The 23150-nt window shown below is 38.3% G+C and overlaps 1 protein-coding gene across 1 annotated transcript; it reads left to right on the forward strand.

Moving 5' to 3' along the window:
- The first annotated feature begins 7128 nt into the window (after positions 1 to 7128).
- On the forward strand, positions 7129 to 9069 carry LOC136225469 (agamous-like MADS-box protein AGL62). Its single transcript, XM_066013488.1, has 3 exons — positions 7129 to 7175; positions 8220 to 8540; positions 8711 to 9069. The coding sequence occupies exons 2-3, from the start codon at positions 8220 to 8222 to the stop codon at positions 8948 to 8950; spliced, it is 561 nt and encodes a 186-aa protein (XP_065869560.1). The 5' UTR covers positions 7129 to 7175; the 3' UTR covers positions 8951 to 9069.
- The last annotated feature ends 14081 nt before the right edge of the window (positions 9070 to 23150 follow it).

A 23150-nucleotide genomic window follows, 5' to 3' on the forward strand; every position in this document is an offset into this window, starting at 1 on the left:
TGACTCAAGCAACTAACAGCAAAAGAAATATCAGGTCTAGTGTTAGCTAAATAAATCAATTTTCCAACAATCTTTCTATAAAAGGTTTTGTCTTCTAAGGCAGTGCCTTCTTCCTTGGAAAATTTGATCTTGGAATCCATTGGGGTATCTGCTGGTTTGTAATGAACATAACCTGTTTCTACAAGCAAATCCAATATATACTTTCTTTGACAAATAAAAATACCCTCTTTATTCCTAGCTATCTCTAATCCTAAGAAAAACTTTAAGGATCCTAAGTCCTTAATCTTGAATTTCCTGTCTAAAACTCCTTTAATATGATTAATTTCCTCAATATCATTCCCTGTTAGTATAATGTCATCTACATATACTAATAACAATGTCATCTGGTTTCCTTTTCTTTTGATATATAGGGAATGATCAAAAGGACACTTTTGATATTCAAATTCTAAAAGAGTTTCAGACAGTTTTGTAGACCATTGTCTACTGGCTTGTCTTAGGCCATAAAGAGATTTGGTTAACCTGCACACTTTATTATCTCCTTCTACTTTATAACCTAAAGGCAATTCCATATAAACTTCTTCATGTAAATCTCCATGCAAAAATGCATTGTTTACGTCTAATTGAAACAAATTCCAGTCAAATATACTTGCTAAGGCTAAAACTAAACGAACTGTAGACATCTTTACCACAGGTGAAAAAGTATCTAAAAAACCTATACCCTCTTGTTGGGTATAACCTTTAGCTACCAACCTAGCTTTACACCTTTCTATAGTCCCATCAGCCTTGTATTTGACTTTAGAGACCCATAAACTCCCTATCTTTTTCTTATCTTTAGGTAAAGTTACAATCTCCCAAGTTTTTGTATTTTCTAAGGCCTTAATTTCTGCATCCATAGCATCTTGCCAGCACTGATGCTTAATGGCTTCTGCAAAACTTTTAGGCTCAGTAATACTAGAAACATTGCAAACATATTTTTGATAATTATCAGTAAGATTTTCATATGATAAGACTGAATTTATAGGGTATCTATGAGAAACTGATGGCATGCTGGACTTAACTGTAATAGATTGTGCTGATACTTGATTGCACTTAAAATCCTGTAAATATTCAGGAGCCTTTCTAATCCTAGAAGACCTTCTAACAACATTATCAACATTAGGCTGAGAATTCTGTGTAACAGTTTCTCTAAGAACAATGTCCTGCACAATAATATTATCATCAATAACATCTTGTGTTGTGTGTGTGTCAAGTGTTAAATGTGTTGAATTATCTACAATATCATCATGTCGGTCAATTTCTGGAATTATACCAACATTAACAGGCAAAGCATTCATATCATAAGACATAACACCTGTAAAATCAATATTGGGAACAATATGCACTCCCCCTGTAGGAGATTGTGTTAAATAAGGAAAAACAGTCTCATAAAAAGAAACCTCTCTAGACACAACATATTTTCTGTCTGTCAAATCATAGAGTCTATAACCTTTAACATTAGATGCAAATCCTACGAAAATGCAAGCATGAGATTTTGGATCAAATTTTGTATACTTAGGAGTAAGAATTGTCATAAAACTAAGACATCCAAAAACTCTCAAAACATCATAGTTTGGTTTCTGTTGAAACAAAACTTCATGTGGAGTAGTATTATTCAAAAGTGGAGTAGGAATGATATTTATCAAATGAATAGCATGAAGAATACAATCTGGCCATAAATGCAAAGGTAAGCCTGCTTGCAATTTTAAAGCCATGGCTGTATTCAAAATATGTTGGTGTTTTCTCTCAACCACACTATTTTGTTGAGGTGTGTATGGACAAGTAGTTTGATGTACTATGCCTTTGCTTTCATAAAATTCATGTAAATGCAACTCAAAAGCATTATCAGACCTGAGAATTCTAATAGATGCACCAAATTGCGTAGAAACAAGATTACAAAAACTCTTGATAGCATTAGATGCTTCACCTTTAGATTTCAACAAAAATACCCATGTAAATCTACTAAAATCATCCACTATAGTAAGAAAATATCTATAACCAGATAAAGAAGGCTGTTTTATTGGACCCCAAACATCAACATGTACAAGATCAAAGCAATTTTCTGTTATAGTCTCACTATTAGGAAAAGGAAGTCTCTTCTGTTTTGCTAAGGGACAAATAGTGCAAACAGAAGTATTACAACATTTTACATTAGTATTTTCAGTAGATAAAAGCTGCAATCTACCAGTAGACAAATGACCTAATCTATAATGCCATAAAGGAAATTCATCTATAGTCTTAGTTGACACCGATTTATTATTACTAGTACAACTATATATGTTTGAATCATATGCATTCTGTGTCAAAATGTATAGACCATTCCTGAGTTCAGCTATACCAGTCCTCTTCAAAGTCTGCTTGTCCTGCAATAGACAGAGATTATGGGTAACTATTACCTCATAATTCATGTCCTGCAGTAATCTACTAATAGAAACTAAATTGCAGTGAAACTCAGGTATGTAAAGTACATGTGTAATTAATAAATCAGGTGTTAGTTGAACTGATCCAGCTCTATTCACATACACAAAAGTACCATTAGGCATATTAACACGCATAGTAGGAATATTCACAACATCAAACATATATCTCAAGTCAATAGCAACATGATCTGTTGCTCCAGAATCAATAATCCAATGCACAGGTGATCTTGTATCACAATGTAAAATATGTGCAGAAGTTGAATTGTGTGTACCTTGATAAGTGGCATTAGCAAAGTCTGACTGTAAGGTAGGACCTGCTGAAGCAGCAGAAGAAAAACCAATAGGTTGAGCAGAAAATGTATTCACTGAAGTTGATTGAGAACCTTGAAACCTTGAACCTTGGGACTGCATTGGTCTCTGCTCAAACCTTTGCATCATCTGCATAAGAGTGTTATACTTCTCAGCTGGAATGCTAATATTCCTAGCAGATGACCCTGACCCTGCAGCAGCAGCATATCCATATCCCTGTGTCTGCCCTATATTGACACTATCCCCAGATCCAGACATAGCCCCTTCATTCTGTGTAGTAACATTAGCCACCACTGCCTTTTTCCCTTTAAAATTTGGTGGGTATCCATGCTTTTGATAGCATTGATCCACAGTATGCCACTCTTTTCCACAGTGACTACACTTCTTTATATTCCCTTTCTTGAATTGATATGAACCCTTATTCTGATTAGACTGATATGCATAATTGACAGAAACATTAGGCAAATTACCAAGAATCCCTGCATCTACACCTTCATGAATCTGCCTCTCATGTAGTACTACCATGTTAAACACTTTTTCTATCTTAGGCAATGGATCCATCATAAGCACTTGTGTCTTAATCATACTAAAATTTCCATTTAAGCCTCTAAGAAACTTGATTACACAATCTTGAGTTTGTTGCTCTCGAACATTCTTAATAGCAATACATGCACTTTCTTCAGCATTAGGCACACAAGTACAAGTCATGATTGCCCTAAAGTTAACTAATTCTTCCCACACAACAAGCAATTTTTATATAATAATCTGTGACAGAAATATCACCTTGATGTAAAGAAGCAATCTCATCCTGGAGTTCTGCAATCCTCAAATGGTCAGTTTGTGCAAAGTGATCTTTCAAGTTCTGCCAAGCCTTATAAGCAGTTTCAAACCATGTAATACTTGAAGCAATTGAAGCAGAAACTGATGCATTCAACCAATTCATCACCAATTGGTTGCAACGATTCCAAGCCAGCTTATTTGCCTCCTCCACATCTTCTTGAAGCAAGGTCCCATCCATAAACTTCATCTTATTCTTGGCCATTAAAGAGCGCTTGAAAGCTCTGGCCCAAGAATGATAGTCTTTACTGCCGGTTAAAAGTTGTGAAACTAAAGGTTGCACCGAATTCTCACTGGGATGTATGTAATAGATGCTAGTGGGATTAGCAGATTGATCAAGAATAGTGGTCATTGTAACAAATTTTGGGGAAAAACCAAAAAATTGATCTTTGAAAAGAAATTGAATCAATAAGATCCAGAAGAATAACAACTATTAATCTAACACGAAGATCAATAGAAAAGAATAACTACGATCTAACAGGAAGATCGTGAAAAGAAACAAGAAGAACAATTTTGACCTAAAATCAAAATTCTCAGAAATCGTACAGAATAGAATCAGCGGAAGTAATTTGTTTGCTCTGATACCATATCAAATTGAACAAACATGAAGTAATCTTCATTAATGGGAGTGAAATGAAGAAATTACAAGAAGAAGAAGAAACTGTAACCAGAGAAGAGAGAGAGCCGGAAACAGAAAGGAGAAAAAGAGTCGTATTGTTTTCGTGATCGTTGGGTAGGCTATAACAGCCTATTTATATCCAACAACTAAAAGTCTAATTACATCTTTAATCCCTAAACTTATACAATTTGACTAACTACCCTAAATCCTAAATAAACTAATACATTTTGAGCAGAAGTGAACTATGATCAGAACATACACAAGGCAACACCTGGACAGCAGAATTCGGAAATAATTGGTGCCACTCCGTCGTAGCTAAAAATCGATCTAAAACTTCCTATATTGCCTCCTCTCCAGACCGTCGATTATACCAAGTAAAGGTAGAGTCCGAATTATCAAAATGAAACAAGTTACATCCTTTAATGCACTCACGAAACGCAGCCATAGAGCTATTGTCTCTCATTCGACCCCCATCTTTTTCCGAGCTGCATATAATCTCGTTGAAATCCCTAAAGGTAAGGAGAGGGTATGGGTCCAGGGATCCAAAAAAATCAATGAATTCCCTCGTATATTTTTTCATATGACCTTCCGGCCATCCATAAATGCAAAGGCCCCTCTATAGCATAGAGTCTTGATTTACATGGAATAAATAAAATGGTTTGAAAAACGGCAAATAGTAATATCCAAATTTTTCTTCCAACCCAGCACAAATCCTCCACTCAAACCAACAGAATCAACAGTAAAAAATAATAATCAGAAAAGTCCGAATGTAAAAAACTAATCTCGTTCTTTTTTTTTCTAGTTTCCATAAGAAAGAACACATCAGGATAATTAACCCTTAAAAGATCCTTAAGGGCAAGGAACGTCCAAGGATTGCCCAAACCTTGGACGTTCCAACTTAAAATTTTCATTGCATAAGGTGGGGCCCCTCAAGAGCCTCCACCCTCTGGTCATATTCTGTATCCATTCTTCTGAGCTTGCTTTCTCCTAAATCAGTTTCAACCCCTTCCATATCAGAATATAACCGTTTCTGTTTACCCCAACCAATTTGATTATTGTCATCAGACACTGTGTATGTACAAGTTTAATGTTATATATAAAGGTTATTTATACATTATTTGCATTATATTGGGATTGCACTTTGGTTATATATAAAGGTTTATGAAAGAGGTAAAAACTAGAAAAACAGCTTATATAACACAAAATTAGAAACCAACTTTCATACTAATTACATTCCAACGACAAATATATAAACTAAAACTGTCGTAACATAAATATAATAACTACATTTAAGGATTTTAGTTGACAGAATTTAATAAAAATTATGTCTTATGAATTATGTTACAATGACAGTTAGGAAAACAAAAACTGTCATAACATTAACATAACATCTTCATTTTAACTTAATATTTTAACAGATTATTTAAACATGGTGTCATGAGAACATAAATATGCGATAGTTATTATTAGATAATCTGTCATATAATTAGTGGTCATATTACAGGTAGAAATTTGGTCACTGTCATATAACTTATTTCAGATGACAGATTCTGACCGTCATCTGAAGCATTAATAGATGGCAGCAAACCTCGTGACAGTTTTATTTTTATCGGGATGACGATTTTAACCCGTCATCGGAAGGGATCATCGACATAGTGAATAGCAAAATGATCGAAAAAATAATGACAGTACCCAGCGAATGCGTGTTCTATGATGTTGTCAATGAGTCAAGCTACCATTTTGTTTAAGTTGTGCAACAATAGTAGAATTTTCGGAATTCATAATGTCGAATTGGTGGAGGTCCTTGCCCTGCGCGATAACTTACTTTGGTTAATGGCCAAGAACGAGATGAAAGTTGAGTTTGAGACAGACGCTAATTAAACTACTAGCAGACGGCATTAACTCAAGCACCACGTATTATTTATCTGACTTTGGAGCTTTTAGTCCTCGATTGTTAGAAAATTATAAATGAAAATCCTGGCTTTTCAGTCAAGTTTATCTCTTGATTAATATTAGCGAACACCGATGTGCATATAGTGGCAAGATGTTGTAATTTGTTTCAATTCTCAAATGTGACTTCCGATTCTCGTACGTGATTTTCACTGAAAGCTTGATTTCTCACTCATTTCTAATCCATTTTTGCTCATATTTAGCTTTTTCCAAATAATTAATACCTTGCACACAAACAACAAATAACCACGTGAAATCTTTCCAAAATAAAGTAATTAACATATATTTTACAAGAAATTTAACATATTTATGCATGCTAATTTAGGTATATTTTGGGTTTATCAGACGTGCATGTTCCAATGCTATCAATTTTAGTTATAATATTGATTCAATTTGGCTTAAAGATGTAATTTTCAAAGACATGCATATTCAGTTTAATGAATATGGTTTCCTTTTTAAAAATGAATTTAATAAGTGACAAAATAAATAAATTAATAAATCAGATAGATAAAAAAAATAAGGTGATGTTTGATAAAAATTAAAATTAAGTGCTAAAAGAATAAGTACTGAATTTTAAGTGTTGAATATTATAAATGCTTAAAGTATTAAATGATTTGACCGTTTGATAAATACTAAAAATAAACATTGAATTTAAAAACATTAATTGACAATGTTCAAAATTTCAAGTCAAATTTTTTGACTTACCAAGATAAGTAATTCTTTGACTTAACTGAAATATTTAAATTGCGTTACTAAACAGGTTTAAAACCGATAAGCACTTAATGTATTAATTTTAAGTGTTAGAAGCCGTTAGCAAACAGAGCCAAATAAATAAATCAGATAAAAAAAAAATTTGAAATTCCCCAATTTATTCAAAATAAAAAATTACAAAAATATCTCTCTATATATATAATGACCCCTTATAAAACCCTAATTGTTCTGTGTCTTCATTGCATTCCTGTCTCCTGTCATTCATCTTCTGCATTTCTCACTTCCTTTGTAAGGTATACTCTCTTGTTCTTGTTTCTGTCTTCTCTATTTCTTTTTCTTTTTTTTATCAAAAGTCTGCTTGTTTGGATGAAGTTCATCTATTTATCACAACTTGTGCCTTTTAACGGTTCTTTTTTATTTCATTTTCTTTTAATTTCTTCTTTCTTTTTGTCTTTTGATGGTTCTTGTTCTTGTTTGGATGAAGTTCATCTATTCATCACAACTCTGTGTGTTTTTTTCTCATTTTTCTTGTTTGGATGAAGAGTTTTCAAGATCTATTCATCAAAACTTGTGTCTTTTCACAGATCTTTGTTTTCTTATTTTGTTTGTTTGGATGAAAAACTTTCATATATGTTCATCACTGGTGGTTTTCACCTGGTCGGTTTAGATCTAGCAGGTGTGAATCTAAACCTTATGATGATTTTAATCTCCACCACATGATTTTAATAAGGTTAAATCTAATGGTGATTGACCAAATTCACTTCGTCAATCACTGAGCAGATGATAATTTTAATCTAATGGTGTGAATCTAAATCTTATGATAATTTTAATCTCCACCACATGATTTTAATAAGCTTAAATCTAACAGTGATCAACCAAATTTTTTATTTTTCTTTTTTCTTTTTAATCTCAGAGTTAGATTCAGACGATATGGATTTCTATCTTCCAGAGTGAAAGATTTTTTCATTTCCTTCTATATATTTCTTTGGATCCATTAAAAATGTTTTCTCAATGGGGTGGTTTGGTTGATAAACCTTGATATCTATACCATCTCATCAGAAAAAAACAAAAAAAAAAAAAAAGTTATTAGCAAGATTATAATCTGAGACTGCACCAAAAAAATTTCCAATTATTTCTGAATCTTATTTTGGAAAGTGCCAAATTAGTTTTTATTGGTGAGGATGAGAGGTTCATGAACCACTATCTGGATTGTTGTTGTTACTAAATATTTTTTTTCATCATTATTTTCTTACCAAATATATATTTTGTATAAATGTATATAGTTTCAAATAATTTGATCATAAAATAAGATTAAGTATTTTATAATTTATTGTCAGATGGCGGAAAAGAAGGGTAGAGGTAGGCAGAAGATAGAGATGAAGAAGATGGATAACGAAAGCAATCTTATGGTAACATTCTCTAAACGAAAAGCCGGCCTTTTCAAGAAGGCTAGCGAGCTTTGTACCCTTTGCGGTGCTGAAACTGCTGTCATACTCGCCTCACCGGGGAACAAAATTTATTCCTTTGGACATCCTTCCGTTGAAATAGTGGTTGACCGCTATCTTAGCCCTAACCCGACTCAAATTTCTCCCACAACGCAGGGCGTTGAGGCTCATCGGGATGCTCACATTCGGGGCCTCAATAGGCAGCTGAATCAGGTTAACTAGAGTGCTTTAACCGGAATTTTCACATGCACCTTAATGAGTCTAGATCTAACGGTGAATGAGCAAATTCTACATACTCATTAAGGTGCATGTGATCAAGACTGGTACTTTAAATTGTTTTTCTTATATCATTTTGGAATACTAATTAGTAAAGATCGGATCAGGTGACGGACCAACTGGAGATTGAGAAGAAAAGAGGAGAAGAACTGAAACAAATGAGAGAGGCAGGTAAAGAGCAGTTTTGGTGGCAAAAACCAATTGATGAACTTGATTTTTCTCAGCTACAACAGTTCAAAACATCACTGGAACATCTGAGAAAGAAAGTAACAATGCAAGCTGATGAGCTTTTGGGCAAAAATAATCCACTGCTCCCTAATGATGATGATTTTACTCCTGATATATGAGTATGGATGATGTTTTCAAATCCTGATATGACTGTTTATCATAATCAGGAATTTAATAATCCTTGATTTGGAGATGGATTTTTCTAAGAATTGTTAATGTTTCTTTGGAGACTTGCATTAATTAGCCACAGTTATGCAGTTTTTTTTTTTTTTTTGAGGACAATGTGTTTTTTTAAATAAAATATGTATCCTTTTGCTTTAGTTATTTTTATATTTTTTTGTTAAATGTTATTTTTCATCAATATTGAGAAAAATATGGCAGTGGAGGAAGAGAATTTATATCGCTGACACGATTTCCAGTGGCGGAGTTAGGAATTGACGGTTGGGGGCTAATTTTAGTTGGATTATTAGAAGTAATTTTTCAAAGTCCAACCAAGTTAGGGCTGGGTAAATTTTTTTAAGCTTGAAACTTTATCGTTATGGTATGTTGACTAAAAATTATAATGTTTTCACACTTTTTTTTATTTTTAGCTATAAACGTTTTTATATTTTTCATAAAAATTAATTTAGAAATTAAGTTAATTGAGCCTCAAAAGTAAGAAGTTGATTTTTTTTTTTAGATAATAAATTCTTAAAAGAATAGATATAATAGAGTTCAAAACTTCAAATAAAACAATAAAGAGTCAAATTGAAAAAATAAAGTTCAAATAAAACATAACAAAATGAGCTTGATATCTACATAGGTTAAATATCTACCAATGGGCTACACGAGATAACACTAACGGTACTTAAGGGCGGAGCCGGTGGTTGGGGGGCTTCGGCCCCCCAGGCTCTGGGCTGGCTCCGTCCCTGACGATTTCGTATGACGGTTCATGTTAACCGATCACGGATCATTTCGGGATTAAGGATTTGTTGTTATTGTATTAAAGAATTCTCTAAAAGAAGTGAAATTAATAAATCAATTAATACGTAGAAATTGAATTAATGTGATATCAAAGAAATAAAAAAGATAAGGACTCTGAAATCAGATGGAAAAAATTTCCAACGAATTGGAAATCATATTGGCAGGCCAGAATTTTAGTTATTAGGGAAAATTATATGAGTTATAGAATATTATGTACTATTTTTTTTTTTAGAACAAGTTAATGTATTAATTTCATTCTTCATCTTGGCATTAGTGTCAAATCATCCAAAATAACACGTGTATATGATTGATAGTTATTTGACACATATTTTCGACTAATTTTATCCCAAATATCAAAAGCTCAAATTTATACCCGCATTTGATTTTGCTATACGTTATAGATCATATTTTTTTTAAATTTGCGCACAATGCGCTTACATTAAAGAAGAAATAAAAATCCCCACCAGATCCGGATGTGATTCGAATCCATGACCTCCCTAGTCATAGGTAAGCTCTCAACCACTAGGCTATAAGAGCTTCACCACCAGTGAGTTATAGATCATTTGATATGCCAAAATGATTCCTAATATAATATGGAAGTGCCAAATATTTTTACCACATATAGGGTTGTAAATGAGTCGAGTCGCTCATGAGCGGCTCGGCGTTCGGCTCGATTTTTTAATGAGCCGTTCGTGAGCACGATTTTCAGACTCGGTTTATAAACGAACCGAACTTGAGCAAACCAAAGCTCGCGAGCAAGTTCGATTAGAGGTTCGTGAACAAGTTCATGAACAAGCTCGTGAGCTAACTCATTTATAATATATATATTTAAAAAAAAATAAAGTTTAGTAATGTGTATAAATTTATACTACAAGTATACCCAATTAATGGCCCATTAGTCCTGGCCCATTCAAAGACATATCGGATCCAATGAAATGGTATTATTTGATGTACCAAATTTGATATTATTTTGTTTGTGAACACCATAAACGAGCTCGTTCGTGAGCAAAACAAACGAGTTGCTTGTGATCAAAGTTCACGAGCACAAAAAATGAGCTTTTCATAGAAAAATAAACAAGCTGCTCACGAACAAATAAAACGAGTTGTTCATGAGCAAGCTCGTGAGCTCGATAAACGAGCTCGGCTCGTGAACAATCGAGTTGTTAAACGAGCCGAGCTCGAACCGAGCTCAAAGCTCGACCCAAGCTCGATAAGAAACTGTCGAACCGAGCTCAAGCAGGTCAAAGCTCGGCACGTGACATCAAAACCAAAAAGATAATATTTAAATAGTCGTAAGTGACATGTGTGGTGCTATTTTACTAGTTTTGTTAGTAAAGTCAATTTTCTACCGATTCAGATTGTCCATTCTTAGCACCAATATTAAATAAGAAAACGATAAGAAATTAAAATACTAAAAACAATATTATTAATAATATTGAAATTATAAAAATAACGAGAGATGCAGAATCTCCTCGAGGCCTGCATTGTGTCACGGGGCCAACTACTTGACACCGTGTGGCTCTTGCTTCTTCCCCGAAAGCTAAGCCAGCCAAGAGTCACACCTTACAAGATCTGCAATAGGCACATGTACGGGTCAGGAACAAGCCATATATCTATTAGAGAAAAGGGACAAGCATCACAGTAATAACATACAGACAATCCACACCAGTCACATATCACAGCAAGTAACAGCATACAGAAAGGAACATAGTATATGAATAATGCACGTGGGCTTTTATTAATTATAAGGCAACCATATTACACCCTCAACATCCTAACATTGGCAGTGGGGGAGAAGGGGATATCCTAGGCTAATCCTAGTGTCAAGTCCCGGGGAGGATAGTCCTTCCCCCCTATAGTGTGTCTTATACTAACTCGGGTCCCTTTTCCAACGGACATTACAAAGCCCCGTACACCACAAACCCGAGTGACTTAGTACACTCCCCCACTCTTGGCCCTATTACATATACATTCATATACACTCTCACTCTCCCCATTACAACACTTGTTATTACAACTATTATTACAACAATCCCCCCCATTACATTAGCCCAACTCGCCCACTCCTAACACTCTCCCCCACTCAGAGGTTCGACGTCCCCGTCGAATGAGCTTTGATGAAGTCTTCAATCTTCTGCTTGAAGGGTTGGAGGTCTGATTCCTTCTCCCAGCTGATTTCTTCTTCGCCTTGTGCCTTCCATTTGACGAGATATTCTTTGTACGAACGTCTGCTTGTGGTGGCGATCCTCTCTGCTAAGATTTCTTTGACTTCTCTGCTTGCTGGTGCCTTCTTCGTGATTGGGGGTCTAGTAGTCTTGTTTCTGCTCTCGTCTGACTTATCTGGATGGTATGGCTTCAAATTACTTACGTGGAAGACCAGGTGCACTGACATCCAACTGGGTAGGTCCAGCTTATACGATACTGACCCTACTTTCTTTATGACTGGCACTGGACCTTCATACTTCCTCACTAATCTCCGATCCTGATTGCGTAAGAAGCGGAGTTGTTCTGGAAGTAATTTGACCATCACTTGGTCTCCCACCTGGAACTCTAACGGACGACGACTTGAATCCGCCCATTTCTTCATTCTTTTGGACGCCTTCTCTAAATGAGCTTTAGCAATTTCTTCGTTTTGCTTCCACTCCTTTGTGAAGAGGAAGGCCTTGGGGTTCTTTCCTCTGTACGGCATATCTACCGAATGGGGCACTAAGGGCTGTTGACCTGTAACAATTTCAAAAGGAGTTTTATTAATAGCTGAGCTTTTCTGGCTATTAAAGCAAAATTGGGCCACATCTAATAAGGAGGTCCAATTTCTCTGGCTCGCATTGACAAAATGTCGAAGGTACTCTTCCAACATGCTGTTGAATCTTTCAGTTTGGCCGTCCGTTTGGGGGTGGTATCTAGTGGACATGTTCAAATTTGAGCCAAACAATCTGAATAATTCTGACCAAAAACTGCCCACAAATCTCCCATCTCTGTCACTCACGATGCTTTTAGGAATACCCCAATATTTTACAACATGTTTGAAAAAGGCCTTAGCAGTTACTTCGGCCGAGGAATACTTAGCCATTGGAATGAAAGTCCCGTATTTTGAAAATCTATCCACTACCACCAAGATAGAATCAAAGTCTTCGACTCGCGGCAATGAAGTAATGAATCCAGGGACACACTCTCCCACGGTCGGTTGGGTACCGGTAGGGGTTGCAAGAGCCCTCCTACTTTCTTTCTCTCCACTTTGTCTTGTTGATAAATTAGGCAGGTTTTGGAATACTCCTGAACATCCTCCTCCATCTTTGGCCAGTAATAATTTTGCTGTAACAGAGCCAGCATCCGATGTTTTCCTGGATAGCCAGCCCATAACGTGTCATGACACTCCCTCATCAGCAACTTCCTCAAGTTAGCCGCTTTGGGTACATATACCCTTTTATTTTTCGTCAACAAAAGACCTTCCTTAACCCAAAATTGTCTAGTCTTCCCTTATCGAGCCAACTTAATAAGTGCAACAGCTTGAGGATCTTTCTGTAAACTGTCTCTGATCTGTTGTCGGACTGAAGTGGAGAGTTGGCTACTGGAAAGACTAGATAGGAGAGCAATTCTTTCCACCTCTAAAAGCTCAGGCTTCCTACTCAATGCATCAGCCACATTATTTGACTTCCCAGTGTGGTACTCCAATACAAAATCAAATTCGGCTAACAGTTCTTGCCATCGGGCTTGTTTTGGAGTCAACGTGCGTTGAGAGAGAAAATGACTCACAGCAGTGTTGTCGGTCTTGACTACAAATCTGGACCCCAACAGATAATGTCTCCACGCCCTCAAACAATGAATTACCGCAAGCAACTCTTTTTCGTGAGTTGTATATCTCCGCTCCACTTCACTTAGCTTCCTGCTCTCGAAAGCAATAGGGTGGCCATTCTGCATAATTACCCCTCCTAAAGCAAAATCGGAAGCATCCGTCTGAACTTCAAAAGGTTTGGTAATGTCTGGTAGCACAAGCACCGGCTTTTTGAGGATTGCTGACTTCAGATTCTCAAAGGCCACTTTGTTGGTCCCTTGTTTAGTTGCAAGTATAGTTCCAAGGGGGGGTTAGGAACTATTTAAACTTTTTTCGCAATTTAGGCAGACTTCTTTTTCTAAAGAAAAAGGTTTGAACAGCGGCTCTGAGTAAACAGCAAGATACTGGCTTAGTCAACAGGTGACTAGGTCAGTTCCTCAGCTTGAGTCAGGAGATAGCACTTGGAGTCTATCCCTGAACTCAGACGTTCAACGCGCACAACTCAACTTGACCTCTTTACTTGGTCAGTTTTGATTATTTAAAGCAAGCAATATAAATTAGGAGTTAAGGTTTAGAAATACTTCACTCAGCAGATTTATCCAGGTTCGGCTTCTTCTAAGCCTACGTCCTGTCCCCGGAACACTTCTGAGATTTCGAATCCTCTACTGAGCTCTTTAAAGGTAGAGCCTCAAACCTTTTACAATATCAGCAATTGAGTATGACAAGAGTACCTTCCTCTATACTTCTACTCAATCCTAATCTCTCCACTGAGTACTTAAAACCGAGTACTCAGCCTCTCCTTTCTATTTCTAGAAATGATAAGTGTTTTTGTCCTAATACAAAGATGTGCTAAGACACTTTAGACAATTTACAATCACTCTAGACTTTTACACAAATATGAAAATGTAGTGTAAGAAATTTGCTTTGCTTCTTGCTTGCAGAACTTGTAGAGATTTGGTCAGCGTAATGGCTTGATCAAGTTCTGTGTGTTGTGAAGCTTGTGATGGCACTATTTATAGAGACGTCTGGCCATTCGGTCATTTCAAATTTTGAAATAACCGTTGGAGGGAAACGGCTATATATCGTTGTCATCCTGACTTGCACAGAGCTCTCGGCCAATCATAATCGTGTATCTTTTGTCCTCGGTCAGCACAGCAGATGGTCTCTCCTTTTATGGTAAAGTCAACTGGACAGCATACTGTGTCGTCTGAACTTTGCCAAAAGAGGAAACACTTTGTCTAGAAGTTTTCCTTTGCCAGTTGCTGTCTTGTACGCTTTGTCGAGACTACTCAGCAGCTTCATCTTGAAGTTGTTCCCGAAGGTCTTCTAGATCCTTCTGGTTGCTGAGTTGCGTTTTGAACAAAAACGGCAGCGTCTTGACATACGCGGGCCGAGTGTACTGAGTTGTTTAACTTGGGCCTTGGTTTCCGTATTGGGCTTGGGCCTTCCAATCCTTATGACTTATAACATTTATACTCAACATTGAACAAACACATTAGTAGAATAAATCAAAGCATTTAAACTTAGTGTGTTTAGGATATGTGTTATAATTTATATTTAAACAATTTTGTCAAATCAAAATTATGTGGAAAGGTATTTCAACAAACTCCCCCATTTTGATGTTGGCAAAACTATTCAGCAAGGCATTCAGTATGAGCTCCCCCATGATAGTTGACCTTATATCATTCAGCAAACTCCCATGTAAGGGTTGCACTACTGACTTAGTTTTAATTGCATCATTTAAGAATTTAAATGAGTGAGTCTAAGGTCAGTTTTTAGGTGTAGGTCAGCTATATTACATATTCTATTTACTCAGTGTTAAGCGGAAGTTTTAGATATACAGAGCGCGCTGAGCAAATTATTGTTCAATGAGTTCTTTATCAGAATGTTTCATAAGATCATAGTATGATGTCAAACATGTTATCAGCATATCATTTAGTCAATAAATATTATAAGTGTTAAGTATGGCTGATGAAGATACAAAGTAACTCAGTACTATAAAAGCATATATCATAACTCAGTATTGAAATCAGGAAATAAAGTATGATATATATATTGAGAGAAGTCAGCAAGTATATAGACAAAAGAAGTAAACTAGACAAAATGGGTTACACAGATGTGGCTTAAGCATGCTAGTCTATCTATTTCTTTTTCTTGCCCTGTGACTGACTTCGCTCGTACTGACGTCGCTCATGCTGAGCTCTGGCAGCTTGCGCTTTCTCCCCCGTTTTGTCAACTTCAGGGAGCTTGAACGCATCGGTTAAGACAGCACGAGAAAGTTCTTGTGAAAGCTCTTTTAGTTTGTCAGCACTTTCGTTCACGCCATCAAAAATGGCAACCCCATCAGCTGAGACTTCTACTGGTATATGAAGATCAGCAGCACTGAGCATATTTACACTGAAGGCTTGAGCTTTGGCTTGCCAGATGAGAGCTTCAGAGAGGCCAGCGAAGACTTGGTGGAATGTCTTCAGAAGTGCTGAGTCATAGTGATGTCGTTGAATATTATTATGACGGATATGGTTGAAGGATTGTTGTGCGAGGGACATCAATTCATTCTGCTTCAACGCGTCAGTATCCATTTCTTGCTTGTTCAGGTTAAGTAGCCTGACAGCCTCACTGATTTGCTCAACTGAGCACTGACTATAGGACACCATTTGCTCATTTGTCTTGAGTTGCTCAGTATGCAGCTGAGCAAAAAGCATCTTCAGTTCTGAGGAAGTGGCGTAGTCAGTGTTCACAGCAGATAACCTCTGGACTTGCTGATGTAGCGAGTTCAGATGTTGAATTGTGGACAGTTGAATCTCTGCCAACTTGGCAAGTGAGTCTTGCTTTGCTTGCTGGGCTTGAAATGATAAGACGACATTCAGCAGGTCCTTGAGTCCCTTGACTTCGTTGAGAAGTAGAGTGACTTGGGAGAGCTGAGTTGTCTCTGGGAATGAGGATCCAGCAGCAGGTGAAGCAGACTATTGAAGATCTTGGATGAGAGCTTGCACTGAGTCGATGAGCTTCTTGTCGGACTCAGTGGCATCCCTATGTACATCCGTATGACCAGAAGAGAAGGGTGTGAGAGGAGTACCCTGGTCAGTGACAGGATGAGTTTGCTAAATCTGCACTTGAGATGGAGGAATTGTTGTGTGATCGGCAGAGAGATTGGTTGTAGAGGTGTTAACTCGAACACTGTCTGTGCTGACGGCAGAAGGATGGGGAGTCAGCACCATGCTTAAGGAGACAGCATGAGCAGTGGTCGGTTCAACCTGACTGGTTGAAGTAGTGGAAGTATGATGCTCGGCATGTTCCTGTTGAGAAGAAACAGAGGCTTGTTTTTCCAACGGCGTTGTAGTAGAGGAAGTTGAGGGCCGTTTGAAAAATTTTAATTGGATGGTAGAAGGATCCTTTGTTGTCTTGGAGATGACAAGTTCAGGAATAGATGGTGATTGCAAAGGGAGTTCACTGACCATTTTCTCACTGGCCTTAACCAGCTTTCGCCTTCTACGTGGTGGAGAGGTATGATGAGCAGGTTCTTCTGAGTGAGTAGGTTCTTTTTCCTCATTATGGGTCTGGTCAGCTTGATCCACTTGCTCAATTCCAGCAGCTAACTCAGTGTCAGTCTGCATAGCTCCACCAGATAACCCAGTGTTAGCGTCCTCAGCTTCAATTTCGCTGTCATACTCTTCAGACTCCTCAGCGTCATTCTGACCGCTGGTTTCATCATCTTCTTCTTCTTCTTCAGTATTATCTCCATTAAGTTCTTCCTCAACTTAGGAGATGAAGTGGTCATCTAACTGGACCTCAGGTTCCTCAGCATCAGTACCTTGGCATTGAGTGAAATGAGAATCACCTGGTGCAATAAAATCTGTCGGCATGACGTCGAGAGGTGCCAGTGTTGAAGACTTCTGCTTCTTTTGAGATAGCTCAGCAGCTTCCTCAGTGTCAGGCTCATCTTGCCTGCTTCTCTTCTCAGCTGACTTTCCAACTGACCTCTGCCTCTTTGCTGGAGACACAGCATTAGGTGCCTCAGCAGATTTTCTCTTGCGAGAAATTGGGGCCTTAGTTCTTCGCCCTTTCTTAAGCTCAGCAATAGTCTCCTCAGTCTGATCAGCTTGGCCAGCAGCAGCAGCAGCTTTTCCTTTCTTCAAGGGCTGTCCAAATTTAAGTGCCCTCAGTGAGGCAGCTGTGATTTCAGTTCCTCTAAAAGATTCCTCACCTTCGAGGTCAATCTTGTGGTCGATGAGGATCCTGGTGATGATTGATCCCAACCTCATTGTACCTGTGCTGCGTAGGAACCCAGCAACTAAGAAAATTGGCATGTTGATGGGGGTGTACGTCAGCATGTGCCATATGAAGCACTGTTCAAAGTTGGTTGCTGATGTAGTGCAGTTGATCTTTGGGTAAATGAAATAGCTCAGCAGGTAGTGAGCCATCTTCTGATGTTGTCCCATTGAAGATGCTGAGATCTCTCCTGAGTGACCCTCAGGTTTGCAGAAGGTATGGACGTAGTCGGTCTTATCCTGATCTCCTGACTTTCTCAGCCTTACTCCCTCAGTTTTGACCTGGAGGATATTTCCTATGTACAGAGGGTTGATGAAGATGGTTTTCCCTTTTACTTCAGTGCTCAGGTAGTCGGCGGAGTCACTGGCAACCTTGAGGTTGTGGTAAAATTCCCTCACTAGGTCAGGATATGTCTCATCCCTGACCGAGAACAGCCCAGTCCATTCATTCTTGGAAATCCACTCAGCAAATGGCTGTTCGTTCTGTACAAAGTGCTCCGAAACCCATCTAGAGGGTTCTACCTTCCATTCACGTACATTATCGAAGACCTTTGAGTAGGTCCTGATCTTAACAGCTTTCCCTTGGCCAGAGGTTTGGCCAGTTTTACCCTTGCTCGGTGTAGAGGGGTTTCGTGAAGGTTCATCGGAGCTGGACTTTTGGTGGCCGGCACCGGAGACGTTGAAGGATAGCTTAGTCATTCTTTTAAGATGGAGAGAATAGAGGTATTTGAGAGAGAGAAATTTGAGTAATTTCTTAGCCTTAAGAATTTGTTAAGCGTAAAGAGTAAAAAATGGGGAAATGCCCATAATTTATAGACAAGTTGAACGGTGTGGATCTTAACCAAATCCATGTGTCAGTTTTGCCTTGGGATCATGTACCGACAAGGATCCTGGCATTTATGACACATTACGGCGAATACGTCATCCTAGGTTATACGCGTGCTTGGCATTTATGCTAACAGATTAATCACTCAGTATTTAGAATGTCAATCGTTTGATATTCTGAGTGGTTAGTGCATTATTTAAGGATGATTTTAAGTTCAAGTTCTAAACTAATTTACTCAGTGTGCAAGTTTACTCAGTATTGTATATTCAGTCAGTTTCAAGGAGATACTCAGCAAACAATAAATCATTCAGCATGTAATTCACTCAGCATTCAATATTCATTTAGCACAGGAATTTACTGAAGAGGATTAAACATACCAATTGCTTCTCTCAGTATGCTGAACTGCTCACGTGCCAGTGGCTTCGTGAAGATATCCGCAAGCTGTTCGTCCGTTGGGACAAAGGTCAGCTTAATCTCACCCTTGAGTACATGGTCTCTAATGAAGTGATTTCGGATGCTGACATGCTTCATTCTGCTGTGTTGTATTGGGTTCTTGGACAGATCAATTGCACTTTTGTTGTCACATTTGACCTCAATTGTCTTCGTTTGAACACCATAATCTTCAAGTTGTTGCTTGATCCACAGGACTTGAGCAACACAGTGACCAGCAGCAATGTACTCAGCTTCAGTGGTGGACAAGGCTACTGACGCCTGCTTTTTGCTGAACCAGGATACAAGACAGCTTCCTAAAAAGTGGCATCCTCCAGAGGTGCTTTTACGTTCCAGCTTATCTCGTCCATAGTCAGCGTCAGTGTATCCGATAAGTGTAAAATCATGAGTATTTGGATACCACAAACCTGCGTTCACTGAGCTTTGCAAGTATCTAAGGATTCTTTTTACAGCAATGTAATGAGATTCCTTAGGGTTAGATTGATATCTAGCACAGTAGCATACTGAAAACTGAATGTCCGGTCTACTGGCTGTTAAGTAAAGTAGAGAGCCTATCATACCTCGATATAACTTGCTGTCTACTGACTTACCATTCTCATCAGCGCAGAGGACAGTGTCAGTGCCCATAGGAGTGGATATTGGCTTGCAATTTTCCAAGTCATATTTCTTTAAGATCTCCTTGGCATATTTTGCTTGACTGATGAAGATGCCATTGTTTCCTTGTTTAATTTGAAGACCGAGGAAGAAGTTGAGTTCTCCCATCATAGACATTTCAAACTCAGTCTGCATTTGTTTGCTAAACTCCTTGCACATTGATTCGTTAGTTGCACCAAATATTATATCATCAACATAAATTTGGGCCAGCAGGGTATCTTTACCCTTTTTCTTAATGAATAAGGTTGTATCAGCTTTGCCCCTGACGTAATTTCTAGTCAGCAGGAAACTGGTCAGCCTCTCGTACCAAGCACATGGTGCTTGCTTGAGGCCGTACAGAGCCTTGTTGAGTTTGTAAACATGGTTTGGGAACTTAGGGTCCTCAAAACCTGGAGGTTGATTTACATAAACCTCCTCGTTTATAACTCCATTAAGAAATGCACTTTTGACATCCATTTGGAATAATTTAAAATTCATGTAAGATGCATATGCACATAATATTCTAATTGCCTCCAGCCTTGCCACTGGGGCAAAGGTCTCACCATAGTCTATACCTTCTTGCTGACTGTAGCCCTGAGCTACAAGCCTTGCTTTGTTCCTGACTATGTTTCCTTGTTCGTCCATCTTGTTCCTGAAGACCCATCTTGTTCCGATGGTCTTTTGACTCTTTGGATGAGGCACTAACTCCCATACATCATTTCTTCGAAATTGATCGAGCTCCTCTTGCATTGCGTTCATCTAGAATTCATCGTACTCAGCTTCAGCGAAATTCTTCGGTTCTTGTACTGAGACGAAAGCAACATTGCTGAGGTATTTCCTGAGTTGATTCCTCGTCATCAGGGTATTCCCAGCAGAATCAAGGATTGCACTTTCGGAGTGCCCTTTAAGAATCCTTATTTCTTTGGGTAGATTCATGTCTTGTGCTGTTCCTGTTTCAACAATCTCTGCAGAAGTAGATGGGTCAGTAAAAGTAATCTTAGGTTCACTCTTACTCTTGGTCAGCCTTTTCGTGAATGACTCAGTAGCTGGTTCTGAGTCAGCGATGGTTACTGAGTTTGGATCATCTTCGGTCAGCGGCTGGTATCTACCTGCAGGGTCAGTTTCATCGAACTCTACATGTATTGACTCTTCTAAAACTTGAGTTCGCTTATTAAAAACTCTGTATGCTTTGCTGTTTGTTGAGTAGCCCAGAAAGATAGCTTCATCAGCTTTTGAATCAAACTTTGCTAAGCTATCTTTGGTATTTAAAATAAAACATCTACAGCCAAAGGCACGAAAGTATCCAATATTGGGCTTTCGTCCTTTCCAAAGTTCATAGGGGGTTTTCTTGAGTATAGGTCTAACTAGAGCCCTATTAAGAATGTAGCATGCTGTGTTAACAGCCTCACCCCAAAAATACTTTGGAAGTCTATGCTCATCCAGCATTGTCCTGGCTATTTCAACCAGAGTTCTGTTCTTCCTTTCTACAACCCCATTTTGCTGAGGTGTTCTAGGAGCAGAAAAATTGTGGTCAATGCCGCTGGCTTCACAGAATTCAACAAACTTTTAGTTTTTGAATTCTCCACCGTTATCACTACGGATATGAGCTAATTTTAGGTCTTTTTCATTTTCAATTTTTCTAACCAAATTTGAAAATGTCTCAAAGGTCTCATCCTTGCTGGTCAGCAAGATAACCCACGTATACCGAGAGAAATCATCTACAATGACCAAGGAAAATCTTCTTCCACCCAGACTCAGCGGCTGGACTGGACCAAAGAGATCCAAGTGTAGTAATTCTAATGGACGTTTAGTTGAGACAATGTTTTTACTGTGAAAAGATTGTTTGGTTTGTTTTCCAGCTTGGCAAGCGTGGCATAATTGATCTTTTTGGAATTTAAGTTCAGGCAGTCCCTCAACCAATTGCTTTCTTGCTAGTTTGGCCAGGAGGTCCATGCTTACATGACCAAGTCTCCTGTGCCATAGCCAGGAATTTTCTTCCTTTGTTACTAAGCACACAGTTTTTGAAAACTTTTTCTCTAAGTCTAGCATAAAGACATTATCTATCCGAGGGGCAGTTAAAATTAACTCATTAGTTTTACCCTCGTATATTTTACATCCAGTAGCATCAAATATAACTTTTCTCCCATTGTCACATAGCTGAGCTACGCTGAGTAAGTTATATTTGAGTCCGCTGACTAGGGAGACAGATTCAATAGTAGGATTACCTCCGATGGTTCCTGAGCCTACTATCTTACCCTTCTTGTTGTCTCCAAAACTTACACTCCCTCCTCGTTTACGTTCAAACGTGATGAACTGAGTTTCATCACCCGTCATATGCCTTGAGCATGCGCTGTCAATATACCACATCTTTGACTTCTCGGCACATCTCAGGCTTACCTGCATTGTAACTAGTTACTTTTAGGTACCCAATTCTTTTTGGGTCCTGACTTGTTAGGTGCAACAGGTATAGCATCATATTTTATTTTATGACGACATACATGGACAGTATGGCCATTCTTTCCACAGAAGTCACAACTGACCTTCTGTTTAGGGTTTTTTACTGACTTGTCAGCACCCCAGTGCTGAGCATGCCAGCACACTTTAGTAGTGTGTCCTAACTTCCCACAAAAGTCACACTGGACTTTTCGCTGGGGATTCCATCTCTGCTGAGTACCTTGGTACTGAGTTCTCAGAGGAATGTTATTTTTCTTAGGAACCTTTAGTTGGTTCTGGATGGTTGTGACATCCTTCCTCAGTTTCTTTGAAACTGTCTGGACTTCAGACACATACTCATGCATGATCTTCATGTTATCATGCAGAGTCGAGTTGTCCTGAAGAAGGTATCTGAGGTCACTCAGTTTGACCTCTTCCACTTCGTCACAGCGCCTGCTGAGTGCTCTAACCTTTTTATTACACTTCTTAACAAGTGTATAGAGATCACTCAGGGCATTAACCATATCGTTTCTGAGCTGGGGAAGAGAAATTACCTCATTTGATTGCTCTTCATCATCTGATGCGATGGATGGGTCAGCATGCTCAGAGACGCATGGCTCAGCAAGTTCGTCAGCCATAAAGCATATCTTCGCTTACTCGGTGGCCTCAGTTTCTGTTGATGAAGATTCATCACTGTCACTCCAAGTAGCCACCATTGCCTTCTTCCCACTCTTCTTGTCTTTCCTCAGCGTGGGGCAGTATGACTTAATATGGCCAGCTTGATGGCACTCAAAGCATGTAATGGGCTTTGAGCTGTCCTTTCTGTATTTGCTGTCGCTTGAGTCAGCCTTATACTTATCAAACTTTTTGTAAGGCTTTTTAGAATATTTGTCGTTCTTCCTGAACAGCCTCTTCATCTTTCTTGTGAACATGGCCATCTCCTCATCATCAGTTGAACTCCCGTCAGTGGAGTC

Source organism: Euphorbia lathyris, chromosome 4, assembly GCF_963576675.1.
Source record: "Euphorbia lathyris chromosome 4, ddEupLath1.1, whole genome shotgun sequence".
Lineage (NCBI taxonomy): Eukaryota > Viridiplantae > Streptophyta > Magnoliopsida > Malpighiales > Euphorbiaceae > Euphorbia > Euphorbia lathyris.

What these genes read in the sequence shown, in the direction of transcription:
- LOC136225469 (XM_066013488.1), top strand. Translation starts at nt 8,220, where the DNA reads ATGGCGGAAAAGAAGGGTAGAGGTAGGCAGAAGATAGAGATGAAGAAG. An exon ending in TCAATAGGCAGCTGAATCAG is followed by an intron (nt 8,541 to 8,710) that starts GTTAACTAGAGT and finishes AGATCGGATCAG; the next exon opens with GTGACGGACCAACTGGAGAT.